This window comes from Pelmatolapia mariae, linkage group LG7, assembly GCF_036321145.2.
Source record: "Pelmatolapia mariae isolate MD_Pm_ZW linkage group LG7, Pm_UMD_F_2, whole genome shotgun sequence".
Classification (NCBI taxonomy): domain Eukaryota; kingdom Metazoa; phylum Chordata; class Actinopteri; order Cichliformes; family Cichlidae; genus Pelmatolapia; species Pelmatolapia mariae.
Window position 1 is genome coordinate 24,953,739 of NC_086233.1, and position 16,029 is coordinate 24,969,767.

Here is a 16,029-nt window from a genome sequence, read left to right on the forward strand (position 1 = left end):
TTGAATAATGCTGCTGACCATGTCCGTCCCTTTATGATCACAGTATATCCATCTTCTGATGGCTTCTTCCAATAGGATGGATGTGCAGCCGACAAGCCGTGTGATGCTATCGTGTCAGTATGGACCAAAATCATGAGGAGTGTTTCCAGCAGCTTGTGAATCTATGCCAGAAAGAATTAAGGGGGGTCCAACCCAGTACTAGCAAGTTGTACCCTAATAAAGTGGTTGTGATTATATGTTCTGGTTTTGTAGTTTATTATAAATCCTTTCAGTAACTTATATATGCATGTATGTATATGTCCACATTTCAGCTGTAGGTGTTTTCCCACTGAAGCACAGCAGTAAAGTCCATCTGCCTCTTTTACTTCCCTACTTCCCACTGACTTCCATATATGGAAAAATTGGGCATTTTCTTTTTTCTTTTCTTTCTTTCTTTCTTTCTTTCTTTCTTTCTTTTTTTTTTTACAAGGATTAAGAATCACTTCAGGCAGCTCACTTCCTCAGCTTCAAAGCTCATGGAGCCACTCAGAAAAGAAACCTTATTTTGATTGTTTCCACTTTTTCAGTCTTGCAGTCATGAGCAAATTAGTATAGTTTTGTCGTCTGAAGTGACAGTAGATAAAAGATAATTGATATTTTTAATTCATTTTTGTTTTTTATTCGAGTGTCCCTAATAAAATTGCATGTAATATACAGGTAGTTTTGAAGGCACATATTTCAGGTGTGGATTTGGGGATCTCGCTGAGTCATAACAAGCGATTCATAAGATGACTTTTTTTTTAATATATATATGTTATGATACTAGTAGCTGTCTTCTCTCCACTGTGACAAGCCAAAATCTGTTTAGGCTTAACGAGTGCACACATTTATCGAGTTAGGTGGTGATACTGAACATTATACACATCTGCTACACACTTGAGAGGAGTTTATTCATTCAAAATGAATGGAAACATTTGCAGAGGTGCCTGTAGTGTTCAAATTTCTGATAAAATCTCTGACATGGGGCAAAAGAAGGAAAGTTATCTTTAAAGTGATTTATTGCACATCATAGTGGTGTGAACAAATCACATGCCGTTCATGCCGTTCATGCCGTCCAGCTGAATCAGTCGCACAGTGACTTTCCAGAGGTCACATTTGTGACAGAACTTAAACAGCGTCACACGCTGCCAAACTCTGTGTCTGAAGACTCGAACATCTCCGGTCTGCAAAAGAATTTATTTCCACACTGACGAGAAGAAAATAGTCATATTCACGGCGTTTAGTGGACCAGTTTCTCTGCAGCACACAATGTTTGTGTCAGCAATGTGTAAATCTTAACGGTGGTAAATATGCTTATTTGTTTTCTTGCCAAAAGCTAGGTGAGGATATCAAAGCCACTCTCGTGCCTGTACGATGAATGTGAAGCTAGGGTGCAGTTAGCTTAGCTTAGCATAAACACTTGTAGCAAAACAGCTCGCCCAGCTCTGCTTACTTTTAAAAAAATTAACCCAAAAACCCTCAAAAATACTCATAGTATTAAAAACAGTCAACTTCCATTAAATACAATGTGTGTACATGTATGTTTTTGTGATTCAAAGAACATTCATTCACAAAATACTGCTTCCTGGACCAACTCTCATGTATAAAACACATGATACCTTTGATGAAGCACTGGGTTTTCTGCTGTTCAAACTCGTGACAGTTTAAAGACAAAGGTTACAATTTTCATTGGTAATTTGAAATGTTTGACCAAATTATCTGATTTGAAGAGCAAAACTTCTTTAAAAAAGAAATGAATGCTAACTCCATTAGCTAAAGCTGTGCTCATTTACACCAAATATTTTCACTTTTTAAACTTAAAAAAACAAAGTCACAGTTCATATCATGGCAGGTGTGGGCCACGAGTGGGTGATGAATCACCAGGTGAGAAGACACAGTGAAAAGCCCTTTTTTAGGTTCCCGTTCGGAGCTGGGATCCTCCAGTATTTCAGTTTTTAGCTATCAGTGGTTGTCATGATTGGGGCGTGGAGGGGGCCGCGACGGAGGTGGTGCTCTACACGGAGGTGGACCCTGAGGTGGAGGCGGCAGAGAGCCGGTAGGAGACGGAGGTGCAGAGAGAGAGCTGTTGCTGGTTGAGGGCAGGGCTCTGTTTGGAGGTGGCGTGTACATGGGCGAGCTGGTGGAGGATGGCGGAGGAGTGGATGGCAGAGGAGGAAGGGTTGAAGTTGGAGAGGGGGGCAAATGAGAGAGCTCGTTGCCCTCCGACAGACGGCGCTGGTAGCTGTGGGGCAAAGTGTAGACAGGTGTGGCGGGGTGTTTGTAGATGGGGTAGCGAGGAGCAGGATAGGATTTACTCCGGGTGAAGTTTATGCACCTGCCCTGTAATTAGAGCACAGGAAGTGTTCACGGCTCAATAGAGAAGTTTGCTTTTGTTAAGTACTTCAACTGTACAGTGAGAGACATGAAGAAAAAGGGCAATTAAGACAAGAAAAGTCCAACATCTCCTGTGGCACAGCGGTTAGCAGGTTTGGAGAGATACAGCTCTCGGATGGAAAAAGAAAATTCCACCATTACTTTGTGCTGTGGAAGAAAACAGCATTCCTGACAGGCCAGCCGTGCTGACGCTGGGAGTTTAGGAAGGCAGGCAACATCTACTCTTAATGATTTCTGCAGATGATGAAAGTACTGCTCCAGACAATGCTGCAGTTGTTTTCACTTTTGTCTACTCGCTGTGCCACTTGAGAGTTTCCTTGAAGTAAATACTCCTGTGATTTGAAGCGGCTTTGACTTAAAAATGTTTAGTGTATTGGATAAGTGCAGTTAATGTCATGCAGATAAGATTCAAGGTTATTTTCCATCCACTCCACTTTTCTTTTTTTCCTTGTTTGATCCTGAACTTCAAACATTCCTATTTTCCAAAGATAATAAATTCAGACTCTTAAATGTCTTCCTGCCACAAGCTGAAATAGCTGGTTCGCAATCCTTTTATTATTTCAACGTGTGCTCATCTTACAAGCGTAAAATATCCAGTTGTGTTACCTTGCAGAGGAGGTTAAAATGTTACCTTTTATTTTCTCATGCCTCACCTTGTCTCCGGGATAAGGTCGCATTACAGACACTCTGTCGTAGCCTTTTCTCAGAAATACACACAGAGCATCCAGTTTGCCCTAAAGGAGGACGATTAAAAAAAACAAAACAGCATAAATAAATAAAAATACCAACAATCCCTTATCCACAGTTAATTGCCAGCCTGGCTCTGGAGCACTTTTGCTCCAGATGTATCTCAGGAGGCTTTAATATGATAAAGAGACAGATAAACAAAGAATGTATTTTGTTTGAAATAACACCCGCTCAACAAATTCCATATTCAGGGGTTAGCTCGGTGCATGTCTGGTTCCTATTACCATCCATCCAGCTGACTAATATGTGAGGAAACCAATTGTATTAACTGTTTCCTGGTCATACATAAAGTCTTTTTTTTTCTGTGTTGGAAGACATATGTAAGGAAGGGTCCTACATGTCAAAGAAGAGCATCTGGAAACACTACTATCTATATATTACATATGTGACCCATGCCTTAGAATACATTTTATGGCAGTAATACATTTCTGTGTCATTGCCATGAGATTTAAAACTCTGGGAAAAGCCAGCAAGTAGAGCTGAGATGAAATTTCTTTTCAAAACAGGAAAGCTACAGTAATACTTTGGATTTATTTAACCCTTATTTAACCAGAAAGTGTAACTCTTGATATTAAGAATCTCTTTCGTGAGAGTGTATTAGACCAAAATAGCACGTTTTTTGATGGCAAGCAAGTCTACTGTAGAACACAGTGCACAGAAGGGCCATGAACAAACTGCCAAACAGATGGACATGAAAAGTGAAATACTGGAGCACCTTGATGGGCGAGTACCACTTGTGGGGTTGGGAAGATTTGTGTGAGTTGTAGTAATGCCGCAGTGGAGCAGGATCATACTCCTGTGCGGGCATCACAACGCGAGCGTTTTTAGCCTTTTCCAGTTTGGCTCCTTCTTCAGTCGATCCTTTATCTCCCCATCGAACCTGAAAAGAAAGAAAAGCTTTGCGTTTCAGACAGCCACGTTAGTATGGAGCCTCCAGTGGTCTCCAAAGGTGGTAAAAAAGCTCCACATCTCAGACAGAGAATGGATGAAGGGGTGATAGAAGATAAATAAGGATTTTGTCATCAGTCATGCAAAGCTTCCCTAGTAGAGTCCAAGAGGAAAAATATGAAGCCAGAAAAAAGGGAAAAGTTGGACCGAAGTTGTGATTCTGGAGAACTGACAAGATCTGAGCCAATAAAATCACATCCAGTGGGTTCTAGTTTTACCACTGCCTCTGCACGTGTGTCAGGGTGCCTGAATGTGACTGCTGTAAATGAGGTTTGTGTTTGACACAATGTGCCGCATTTCTTTTTACTCAAAGAAACAAAAAAATCTCTTTCCTTGTACGTTAACATGTTTTGAAGCATTCCTGTGTGGGTTTTAATTAAAGCCAGTCCACTGAAGTCCACAAGATCTCAAAACACACACACAAAAAAGTAGCTCCTTTGGCTCTGACTTGAATTGTTTCAATTTGCGACACAAGTTTTACATTTAGGTTTTATTTCTAAACCTTCAAGAGGATATAGAGCATTAAGTCTCAAACCATATTCACTAAGAAATCTTAAGATTCAACAAGAGCACGACTGAGTTTTTCTCTAACGCAAATATCTTGATTCTCAGAGTCACCAATAAAGCTAAAAAAGGAACCCGGCACAGTAAGAGTGAAAGCATTTCTGTCAAAGCAGCCTTGAGAGTTCATTACTCAAATTCACTCCCTTTCAGCTGCACCAGACAAGCCACCAAGGCTTTAACTTGGCAGAAAAGGCCCATAAATGAAGCTGTGCATACTTTCCGTAGCTGGTTTTGGAAGTGTTCGCAGCAAAGACTCCTCAGACTTCACAACCAGTCTGTTAAAAAAAAAACCCAAAACTTCACACTGACTGGGTGACAACTGTCTCCTTGACCTTATCCTCCCAAACCACGCACACATCTGGTCCTCTCTGGTCTGAAGATTCTGTTGTCTTCCTCCTCCTCCTCTCGCATTTCAGCTTACACTGGGAACAGCTTGCTTGCTCTTATCTCAACACCATGAACCAAACCGCTCCACTCTTTGGAGCACTTATGCCGACTTCGCAGTTTATTGTGCACAGGGCCTCATCTTAACTCTTTCTGTTTCTCAGAGCTAATCACGACAACAAAGTGACTCAGTGCCGTCCAGCACAGAGTCGCATACTCATCTCTTTCAAAGGCTGACTTGCTTCCTGTTTTCTTGTGTATGCTTGCTGTACTACTGTTTGATCTCATTCCCGTCTTTGAGCATTTACTTTCAGCTGAATGCCGGAGTGAAGCTTGCCACGTGTATATCAGTGAGGCTGAAACCAGTCAGCAGCACCAGATAAAATGTACAATCACATTAGAAAATTTTAATTTCATTTTCACTTGTGTAAGATTCAACAAGAGCCCGATGTTTTTAAGTTGCCAAGCAACTTAAAAACTCAAATAGCATGCAATCCAGCACACAAGCAGACTGGTAACTTATAAGTATATAGTCACAGGGTTTTCCTGTTACCAGGGTTCCGATTTTTGTCTTATCTTTGACTGACATAGTAATATTAGTTGTAATAGTCGCCCGAGTGCTTTCATGTTTTCATGTTCTCATGCCCCTCTGTGTTGCCTTGTTAAGTCTTAGTATTCTTGTCTGTTTTGTTTTATTCCTGTTTTACTTTGAACGTTAGTTTTTTTTTTGTTTTCTGTGTTAATTTTGCTTCCTGTATGACTTCCTGTTTCCCTCTTTGTTTCCACCTCATTCTCCTCCTGCATCTAAACCCCAGTCAGCCCTTCGTTTATGCGTGCATCTACATATTGCCCTCATACTGTGAAGAAACAATATCTTTCCATCATCTTCTGTTTGCTTACCCTAATATCGGCACTCAGGATGAGCAGCCACAGGAAGCTGATTATCAGCAGGCTAAGTTAACCAAATGGTACACATTAAAGGAGCATCTGACTAATCACAAACAGTGTAGTGTACAGCGTGACAAGCAGCTGATTTTACCAGTGAAAATGAAACTATAATATTAGAAAAATATGACGATGTTAAACATACAATACAGACTGAATATAACACAGCTGCTACAGGTGTGAATGTGTATTGGAGGAAAAGCACTGTTCAGTATTTTAGTAATAAAAGTGCTGCATGAATGTGCGAGGCCTTTAAACAGTTTGGACTGTAAGGCTGGAGAAGACCTACTATATTAATAAAGTCACTCTATTTGAAGCCTGGCAAAAATATCAACTGTGTAGGTTGACAGACTTATCGACATCACAATACTATCATTAAGACACAGGAGAATTTGATGGATTCGAATTTTTTTTCCATTAATGCGTGTAAGACAGTTCAAGTTTCAATTCTTTCAGCTGCTGCCCCGTTTATGCTAAATGATGACAGTTTGACTTAAAATCCACAAATGCAAACAGGTGTCCTGTTTTAGTATTATATAATAATGCTTATAAACAGAAAGAATTCTTTGCAACCAACAAGGACAAGTCAATGAGTCGGATTTGAGACTTTAAATGCTACTGAAAAACAGAGGGTGTGAGGGCTCTTCCAGGAATACTGATGCTATTTTCCATAGATAGGTCGTGACTTCATGGTGCTTCTACAGTAGAAGTTACCATGGTGATACAACCCAATAAAGAAGTGATCTGTATTTGTAGTCCAGAAAACCCAGGGTTAACAATTACAGAGATAAGCCCAGATCCTGCTTCGCAGTACAGACCTCTGGCTGCACTCCTTAGATTCTTTAGTATTCCTCATATTCCTCTTTGTATCCTCCTTTTGGACTGTTTATTTTGGATTCTGGAATAAGCTGCAATGAAACGGATCACCCCTCGTTAAACATTCGTCCTTCTGCTTCCCACACTTTTGGATCCTAAATCGCCTCTCAACAATCCACATTAGGACATAGCTCCATGATAGAGTTTAATCGCATTAAATAAATAAAGTTTAATCCTGGAGATAATTCAGTTAAATAAAAGAAAACAAAGAAAATCACATTTTTTGGCTGGTTGATTAATTTAAACTGTACAGCCCAGAGTTTGATTTCTATTAGTCAGCATGAGCAACTGGTCGATACTTGTTGTTAATGGGAAATATGCACGATAGTTATTATACATATGCAGTACTGATCTATTTACAGTTTGCTTTCTGGATTACCTCCATTCTCTTGATACCCCCGACTCCACGGCCTCCGTAGTATGACGCATCTACCGTGGGCCACCTCTTCTTTGGAAAACCATCTTCATCATCCTAAAGAAAAAAAACAGGCATACGTTATTTCTAAGAAAGGGAAATTTAGGAAGGAACTTTTAAAAAAAGAAGAAGAAAAGAAACACTCCACTTACAGAAATGTCCTCTATTACTGGTGGAGGTGGCTCATGGATGACCTGCAAACCAAAAAGACAGTGCCTGATTTTTGTTTTCGCACCAAAGAGCAACAACATGAATCATGTAATTGTGAAAATAAGCATGGCTAATTTAGTTGGGATGTAAGTTTTTCATGATCATACCACGGTACAGCAGAGAGGCCAAAACCACCACAGCAGAGCGATGGTCAACAGGAGCAGCAGGATCAGAAGCGCGATAGCCACAAAGGTCCCGTCAGACTACAAACAAAAGGACATATTGAGGATATGTTGCTCTATAGATAGACTATTTATATGCATCCACTAATGGACTGCAGAACACTGTGGCAGTGGGTCAAGCGGTTTAACCTGCATAATGTGCGTGCGAGATGACAAATTTCTGTGACGTTATGTCATTATGTGCAAATTCTCCTTCTAAGTCAATAAAGTTCCTCACATACTTTTAGCCATGAGGTAATGTGTGGGGATTGTTTTTGTCCCCTCCTGGTTTCCATTATACTTACACAAGCAACTGCAGTGATTGTGACAGAGCTTGATATGAAGCTCAGGCCATTATTCATGCTGACGTGGAGAGTGGCAGACCTGTAGAAAAGGTAAGAGCGTAACTAGGACCGACTCAGTTTGCATACTTAGTGCTCCTCTAACTCATAGATATTTACTGCAATTATAAATAACGATACAAATGAAAACACTTTCATGCTGTCAAGCTGTGTGTACTGCTTACACTTTGATAAGAAGTAATGAAGCTCATTAAAGTTTCCTGTAGCAGCGATTACTTACGTTCCCTGTTTTTCCAGAACAGGAGCTGGGCACAAAAGGTAGGTATCTCTCACCACCAAAGGTCTTTTCACTGTGCAAAATGAATTAACGTGAAAATTTATATTTAGCACTGCACACAGCAAAGTAAACTACACATTACGCGAGTATCCGTGATGAAAGAGAAAGCTGTGAGTGATGCAAAGGAAAAATTTACTTCACTTTCCTCTTGCAGTCCTGAAACTTCAGAAGATTCAAACCTCAAAATATCTTCTTTTTTTTGAATTCCTGGACTTCCTGCTCTTATGGAAAATGAAGCAAATGAGGGAGGGCTGTGGTTTATTTACCCTGGCTGAGCGAGTGTCTAGAGTGTGCAAAGACAGTGCTCGTCTCTGATGAGATCCACATTCCCCTTTAGACATCTGAGATGCGTAAAGCGCTATACCAGCTGATTAAAAGGAGAGGAAGAGTGCGCTGATGGCTTTTCATGAGGGCGAGGATTTACATCGCCAACAAAGAGCTGCTGTCCCCCACCTATCGTACTCCCACGGTGGCCAAAGTAAATTTAGCACAATGAGGAAAATGCTGAAGGCAATCCCTAAATAATACATTCTGCTGATCATTTAAAGGATAATTGTTGGCTGAACCGATTCACACATTTTTCTTTCTGCAAACACCAACCACAAACTGTCTATAAAAGATGGCTGTTACTCCCAGCTCTGGAAAGTGAAGTATTTGCAGAAGATCCTTGACTCTGTATTAATCCTAATAACCAGACCCCTCTGGGTATCAGAGACCACTCTGACAACTCTCTACAGGTAAATGATTGTATTGCTCATTTGCTTTTTAGCCCCAGTAAACATTTTCCTAATAATTTTATGTCCTCAATCATCAATCACTAGTTTCAAAACATACTAAATAAAAAATTAAGATTAAAAAAATGGTTCCAGTTTCCAATTTCTTCCCCCTGACTATTCAGCTGTAAGTGGTGGTGTAAAATTACAGAGCAGGGTCCCTGAGTGCTGACGGGCAAAAAGCAGAAACACGCTATCCTGCAATAAAAGTATTTTACCTGCAAACTTTAAACAAACTCATTTTCTTCCTCTTTTTCCAGTCTATATAAAGAGCAAAGATAACTCCACTCTACGTTAAGAAGCTTATGTTTTAGTTCAATAAGGATAATCTCTAATCCCTCATCTAGCTGCTTTCCTGGGTGCTCGACTGCTAGGCTATTCTTTACGTCAATTCTACTTTCTCACAACTGTCAAACTCCATACTGACATCATTGCTGCAGTCCAGTCATTTTCTTTATATCTCGGTGCTCTTCTGTCCTCTCATTTGTGCATCTGCCTTCTCTCCATAACCACTTCAGCCTGGTCACTCAGACCTCCATCCAAGCCTCCTTCTTCATCACACCAGCATCTCAACTTCAGGAAATCCTGTTCTAATTGCAATGGATTCTGTTTATTGAATTCAATAAACATGCTTGATACTTCCAAATGATCTCTGCTGATTGAAATAGTTAAATACATCAGAGTGTCTGACTTTCTGCAACAAAGTGTCTTTGAAAGAATATTTCAAAATGAGAAACTATTCATTTAGGTATAGTTATAACCCAAAAAAGTCGATTTCTGAAAACATAGCATTGCTACATCCAGATGCAAGCATCAAGATATAGTTATAACCCTCATCACTTGTGTTTTTACAGCATTAACAAAGAAGTTATAGAAAGCATTTGTTCGAGTTTGCGCACACTGACTGGGTGGAAGTGGATTTCATTGTCCAAAGCAATAACTGAATATAAACAGAAGAGTTTAGTCTTGTTGGGGCAGAACTCCACAATAAGCTCACACGTGTGAGATATTAGACTCTTCAAAATATGATTTTGCAAAAGTTTTAGCAAATAGTTACAGGCACAAGATTAGTAAGCCTATATTCACTCTAGTTTTGCTTTGTGTTTTGATCTTTAGCAACTACTCATAGAAGTATTTGGCTCTGTAGCCTCATCACATTCACCAACTGGTTGCCAGTCTTGCCAGTCTGCTGTTTAGCCCTCAGCATGTATCACTGCCTCAGTAACGTTAGCAATTAGTCAAAACAAATCAATGAGAGAGAAAGCTGCAATGAAGCTCTATGAAAAATGAGAGGGCTGGAGAGCTGGGTAACATAATAATGTGATGGTTTAAATAAATAAAGTCTGCATGGGAGAGGTGAAATTACAGCTAAGAATGAATTAAAATGAAAAACTTTGTAAGTGGTACTTACTCAAAGTAACAGTGTCGTTGATCCAGAAGCTGCAGAGAACTTTCTGTACATCTCGGGCATGAAGGAAACCATTTCCACTCACCACCACCTGGAAGGATTCTGAAGTGGGATTAAATTGATCATTTAAAATTTGGAATTTTGGAATACTATAGAGTGAGTTTTAAGGAAGGGAAGTGCTCTCAGTAGGACTACTGGTCCATACCAATACTACAGTACTGTTATGTCATAGTATAATGTCATAATATCTGATATAGATGATGAAAACTTTTATGGGCCTAAGATGTACCTGTGTGCCAAGTTTGGTTGCTAAACTGTGATTTTAGTAATTGTCTGTGTATAATTTGGAGTATATATCAAAAGTAACGATCAAGTGTAAGTAGAAAGGTGTATGTATACATCAAGCTATCACATTTTGAGACAGTATTTTGAGTTCAAGTTTGTTCACCTCCTTCACAGATGCTGGAGGGCTCGACAGCTAGGATTTCAATACATGATCTCTTTAGGATCTGAAAGAGAAAATAATATCAGAAGCTTAACTTAGTGCAGGACCTTCCACTGATATAATACGATCTTATTGTGTTTTAGTACCGAGTCTATGACGCCTTGCAATGCTTGAAATCCATCATTCACAGGGAAGACGTGATCCTTGCTGTCAGCTATCGTTGAAAGCTGTGGAGAAATATGTCTACATGGTTAAATGGTTCTTTAGCTGACTGATTAATTGATCTTCTAACTGTTAACTGTTAGATTTACCTGGGTTTCATTAAAGTCTTTTACTCCCACACAGTACACAGTGGCACCCAGTTGCCGTGCTCTGCCAGCCTGAGAGAAAGTGAGACATTAAACAGAATAAACAAGCTACAGTGAAATGGTGAACGCTCACTGAATCACATTAGAATTTGGTTGGGCTGAAACTTAAAAGCTCCATCAGCTATATTGTAGTTATTCTCATTTCCCTGACAGCTGCTGGGAACATCTGGGAAGTAATGCACAAGAGGTTTCTGTTATCGACAGTATATGAAAGATGTACATAGCCACTGTGACATCACCCATGGCTATTGCTATCTTGGGACACTTCATTTTTTCTCAAAGATGTCTATAAAACTTGAATTTTCTTGAAACCTAAGAAATCAACCCCTGATGACCATTTAAGAGAATGTAGGTTTAAGTTATTCCACAGTCCATCTTTTATTTACAGTCTATGATTTCTACCTATAGAGGGACACACACTTTCTGGAGTGTGTACAGTAGTTCAGCATGCATTCACACTTTAGGTTCTTTAATGTTCTAATAGTGTTTTGAGCAATATAGTGAGAACAAAATACGCAGTACGCTATATTTACATTATCTTATGCTTTGTACTAAAACAGGCTTTAAATTTCTATTTAAGTTAATAATTGTTCATAAACTTCTTAATTAAGTGTTATTAAGTTTCTTTTCACACTGATTCTTCTACCTCTCTTTGAGCCAGGTCAAACTGATTTTCTCTCAGTTCACCGTCCGTCAGGGCAATGATGACACTGGCTGTCCGGTAACCTACAGCACAGAAGGAAGAGCTGTTAAAATGCTAAAAAGAAAAATAAATCTTTAAGAGCACAATCTCTAAGTTGGAAAAATATTTTGAACATATTTGTGATGTGAAGAGCAGCTGTGTTTCTATTGTTTCCTTATAGAGTGATTCTAACGTGTCTGAATTAGGAGTGAAATTAATTTTAATGTTTGGGTCAAAGACTTTACTATGATTAAGTGTTAAAAAAAAGAAAAGAAAGAAAAAATCTACTTACCATCTCCAGTCCCGTAGTATATTTGCTCGCTGGCCTGAGAGGGAAGTTTTGAGGCGTCAGTGGCTATAAACTTTAAAAAGGCCTCATTTAAAGGCTCAGATGCCATACTGTTGGGTAGGGTCCGTTTTTCATTGACTTTACAGATGACTTACCCTTTGAAATCCTCTGTGCATGAAGGTGTCTCCGCCTGGCTGCACCATACGTAACTCCTCCAGTCCCGCCCGAATCTGATCTCTGATTATTGACACGTGAAAAAGGACAAAAACTACTGATTAGAAGGGGATGATACAACAAAATAAAAAGAATTATTAAATTTAGGTGTGTTAGTATATGTGCCACCTGTCTTCCGTTAGAGGCATGAGAATCCTTCCTTCTGTTGAAAATACAATAAAAGACATCCGCAGCTGAGGACTGGGAAAACAAAAGCACCGGAGATGATTGTTACATGTTTTTATGTTCTCTTCCCCCCTCCCCTTTACTCTTTTAGTGCCACGGCTTGTGCGTAACTATACCTGATAAACTTGTGAGCCAGATGATCGACAAAGTAATATATTTCATTCCAGTAATGCTGCACACTGCCAGACCTGAAACAAAGATTCAGTGGTTTCAGTGACACACAGGAGCTTTGGCACAAAAAAGTCAATTCACAATTGACTGAAAAACCCACGCAACACAATTGACTAAGAAAGAACTTAGAAATACTCTAATAGTGAACAAATTAATGCTGTTTTACTGCTGTTTAGCTTCTTCGCTTCCAGAATTAGTAAGAATAAAAAGGGAGTCATCAAAACAGACAACTAATGTTTTACAAGAAAAGCTTGACATTAAAAGCTGAAAGACGGAAACACTGAATATCTGTAAAATTGTGGAAACTGCCTTTAAAGTCTAGATCTCCTTATAACCCTGTAATGTGATGTAATTAAAGATTGTTTTGGCACTGCATACAATATAATAGCTTTTGCTGGCTGAAAGAAGGACTGGAGTCTATTCTTACTGACAGCAGCAGTGATGGAGAACATGGTGGACACTTACTAAAGGTGTTTTAGTTAAAGAGTATTCTTATTGTGATTATCAGATATCACCTGAATCTTTTTGTGTAAAAATATTTTAGAAAAAAGAGGAAATTACTGGTGTTGAGTGCTTTAAAAGAAGGTGACTGGACTTCTTTTTGGTTCGTGAAGATGTTTTTAACTTTTTCCGTTTTATTTCTTATACATTTTATTGTCTATTTATTTCCATTTTGTATGTCTTGCTGTTATTTATTTTCCTTTTATTTAATATTTGTTTTAGTTTTTTATTGCTCTTTTTTTTTTTTTTTTTTAACTAGAAAGCACTTTGGTCATCTATGCTGTTACGCTAAATAAGGTTGGATGGGACTGGTATGCTATTCTTGGTATACTATTCATAAAAAAATCTCACTTTTTTATGTGACTTTATTGCCCACTTTTACTCCAAGCCAAAGTTATAGTTCCACTTGATCCTTACATGGCTTCCTCCTGGGTCCAGGTTTTGCGACAGGTGCAGACCAACATAAACAACCAGCTGATTTCTCTAAGTGGAAGGCAGTAATTAAAGAGACTAGTGGAGCAAATATGCACAACTTCTTGTGGCCCCTTTCTCTCTCTGCACTCTCCCTTCTCCTCCTCCCTTATGTTTTCATTTATCCTGTGATGTGAGTTGCAGTGCAGAGACAGCCAAACACTCGGGATCTTTGGAACATCTGGCTCTAATGGAGAAAGGGTTCTGCAGACCGAAGCGCAGAGAGATGAAATTGGGTCTGGATGTGGGCAGCGCCTGTCAGCGAAGAGCGGCCGCTGTTGGAAAACAGGAATCCCTGCAGGGCAGTTTATCATCCGCTGATGCATGCATGAAGATGTCACCGTGTAAACACACTTCATGTCAGTTCTTACAACTTTGAGGTGATTTGCAAAAAGAAAACGATATGCGTGTTTTTGATTTATGTATGCACGGCTCTTTTAAGAGAGAATTTATGACACAACACACTGATGTGACTTGACCTGTTCAACAGTGTCATGTTAGCCTCATGACATTTAATTGAACCCTTATGTGAGCTCTTGGCATTTGAGTCTCTTATAACCCGTGACTGTTTCCTTGAATAAAATGGGACGATACCGCAATTGCAGCTGAGAACAATAAGTATTCTAAGATAAGTACTATAATATCACAATCATTTAAGCCATTTAAGACAAAAAACAACATTTTTTATAAGAATAGAAATATTTTGGGGTTTCACATTGTACAAAATAACACATTTAAAGGCTTTATTTTAGACTCTGAAACTCCAGTTGGTGTTTTTCACCATGTTGGCCTTTATATACAGCATTTCTAATCTTATTAACCACTGAATGCACTTTACCCTGCAATCCACACTCATTCATTCACAGATATTCATATAGTGCTTTTTCTTCAATGCATACGTCAAACATACTGACACAGATTGGTGCAACAGGGGCCACTTTACCTCCTAAGCTGTTTGCACAGTAATTCAAAGCTACTGATCACCTAGAAAATCAGCTGATAATTCATTCAGTTTTAAGTTGATGGTGTAGATCACAGCAGCAATGAGTTTGTATCTCACAATGCAAATGCAATATCATGACTTGATGGAGTTTTGAACTGTTGTGGCAGGTACATCGTTAGGAAATTAGAAAATCTGATGACTGAGTCTGTTCTTTTTAAATCAGGCTTCTACTGGTGTGATCAGAAAGTCTCAAGCTGGAGACATTTCAAAATTAAAAATGCATTATATACATGTCACTTACAGTCACATTCGATTCTGTTTCTATCTGGAATCCAGACCCTACCTTCAACTTTATAAAGGCCTTAATATTTCAGTAGGCTAAAACATGCTAGTTACATCACATTAGCATATTTTTGTCAGGCAACTAGCAGCCCATCATTGCCTCTGGATGACAGCTTGAATGATGTGTGCACCTGTGCCTTCAAAAAGCACCGATGAGTCACACAGATCTCTTCTGTGATCAAGTAAAAATAAAAGCACTCACTTGTCCAAAACAAAGTAGAGGTCAAATCCTCCATAGCACGATGACCCGGCTTGCCTCCTCTCAAATAGCTGAGCTGTGCTGCCAGCCGCCAGGACTGCCACCAGTACACCCAGTTCCACACAAAGCACGACCCGCCTGCACCAGCACTGGGACATCACTCCAAATTTAGGAGAGCAATCAGCCTGGGAGATGGTAAACATAAATATTGTCTCAGGATGAAGGATTTTTCTTTTCCTGTGGGCTCCTCTCCTTACAGTGCTCTGGAGGTTTCAGCCATACAGACTGAGGGATGAAGAGAGCTCTCCTCCTGATCAGGGTCCCATCTCCTCAGGAGCAGATGTGTGGTGGCAGAGGAGGAGTGAGGCTTGTGGGACTGAGTCTTTGACTCCCACTCACATCACACTTGTAGAAAACCTTGCCAAGAGTTTGCACAACAAAACAAAACACTCACGCATAGGTGGCTGATTTACTCCTCCTCTCTTCTCAGAGTGTTTCTCTGAATGACTCCACAGCTTTGTCCAGGTATTTGTTTTCACTCATACTTTTCTTTGTTTTGTTTTTTTCTTCTTTTTTTCCTTGACTTCTTTTGGTAGTTCACTTGATTCTACAACTTACCCATCAGTGCCACTCAGTGGTAAACATATGCACTGTGCAAGGCTGTCACTGCAAATAAACATTAAACACTTTTTTCCCACACTGCTTTTAATATTTTAGTGGAACTGAATGCCAGATGA

General features: G+C 39.5%; 1 protein-coding gene across 1 annotated transcript; it reads right to left on the reverse strand.

Moving 5' to 3' along the window:
• Nucleotides 1-1,201: 1,201 nt before the first annotated feature.
• Nucleotides 1,202-15,642, reverse strand: LOC134632082 (anthrax toxin receptor 1-like). Its single transcript, XM_063480669.1, has 18 exons — nt 15,296-15,642; nt 12,782-12,853; nt 12,609-12,680; nt 12,422-12,503; nt 12,270-12,303; nt 11,942-12,021; nt 11,239-11,307; nt 11,074-11,154; nt 10,931-10,991; nt 10,486-10,584; nt 8,245-8,314; nt 7,968-8,046; nt 7,609-7,704; nt 7,444-7,485; nt 7,256-7,348; nt 3,875-4,039; nt 3,066-3,146; nt 1,202-2,358 (listed from the first exon to the last, which is right to left on the reverse strand). Exons 1-18 carry the CDS (start codon nt 15,493-15,495, stop codon nt 1,981-1,983), a joined length of 1,854 nt encoding a protein of 617 aa, XP_063336739.1. The 5' UTR covers nt 15,496-15,642; the 3' UTR covers nt 1,202-1,980.
• Between the last annotated feature and the right edge of the window lie 387 nt (nt 15,643-16,029).

Coding starts and splice junctions, on each gene's coding strand:
- LOC134632082 (XM_063480669.1), bottom strand. CDS start 15,495: ATGTTTACCATCTCCCAGGCTGATTGCTCTCCTAAATTTGGAGTGATG. Junction 7,705..7,967: donor CAATCACTGCAGTTGCTTGT/GTAAGTATAATG, acceptor TTTTGTTTGTAG/TCTGACGGGACCTTTGTGGC. Junction 7,349..7,443: donor CAGTAATAGAGGACATTTCT/GTAAGTGGAGTG, acceptor TTTTTTCTTTAG/GATGATGAAGATGGTTTTCC.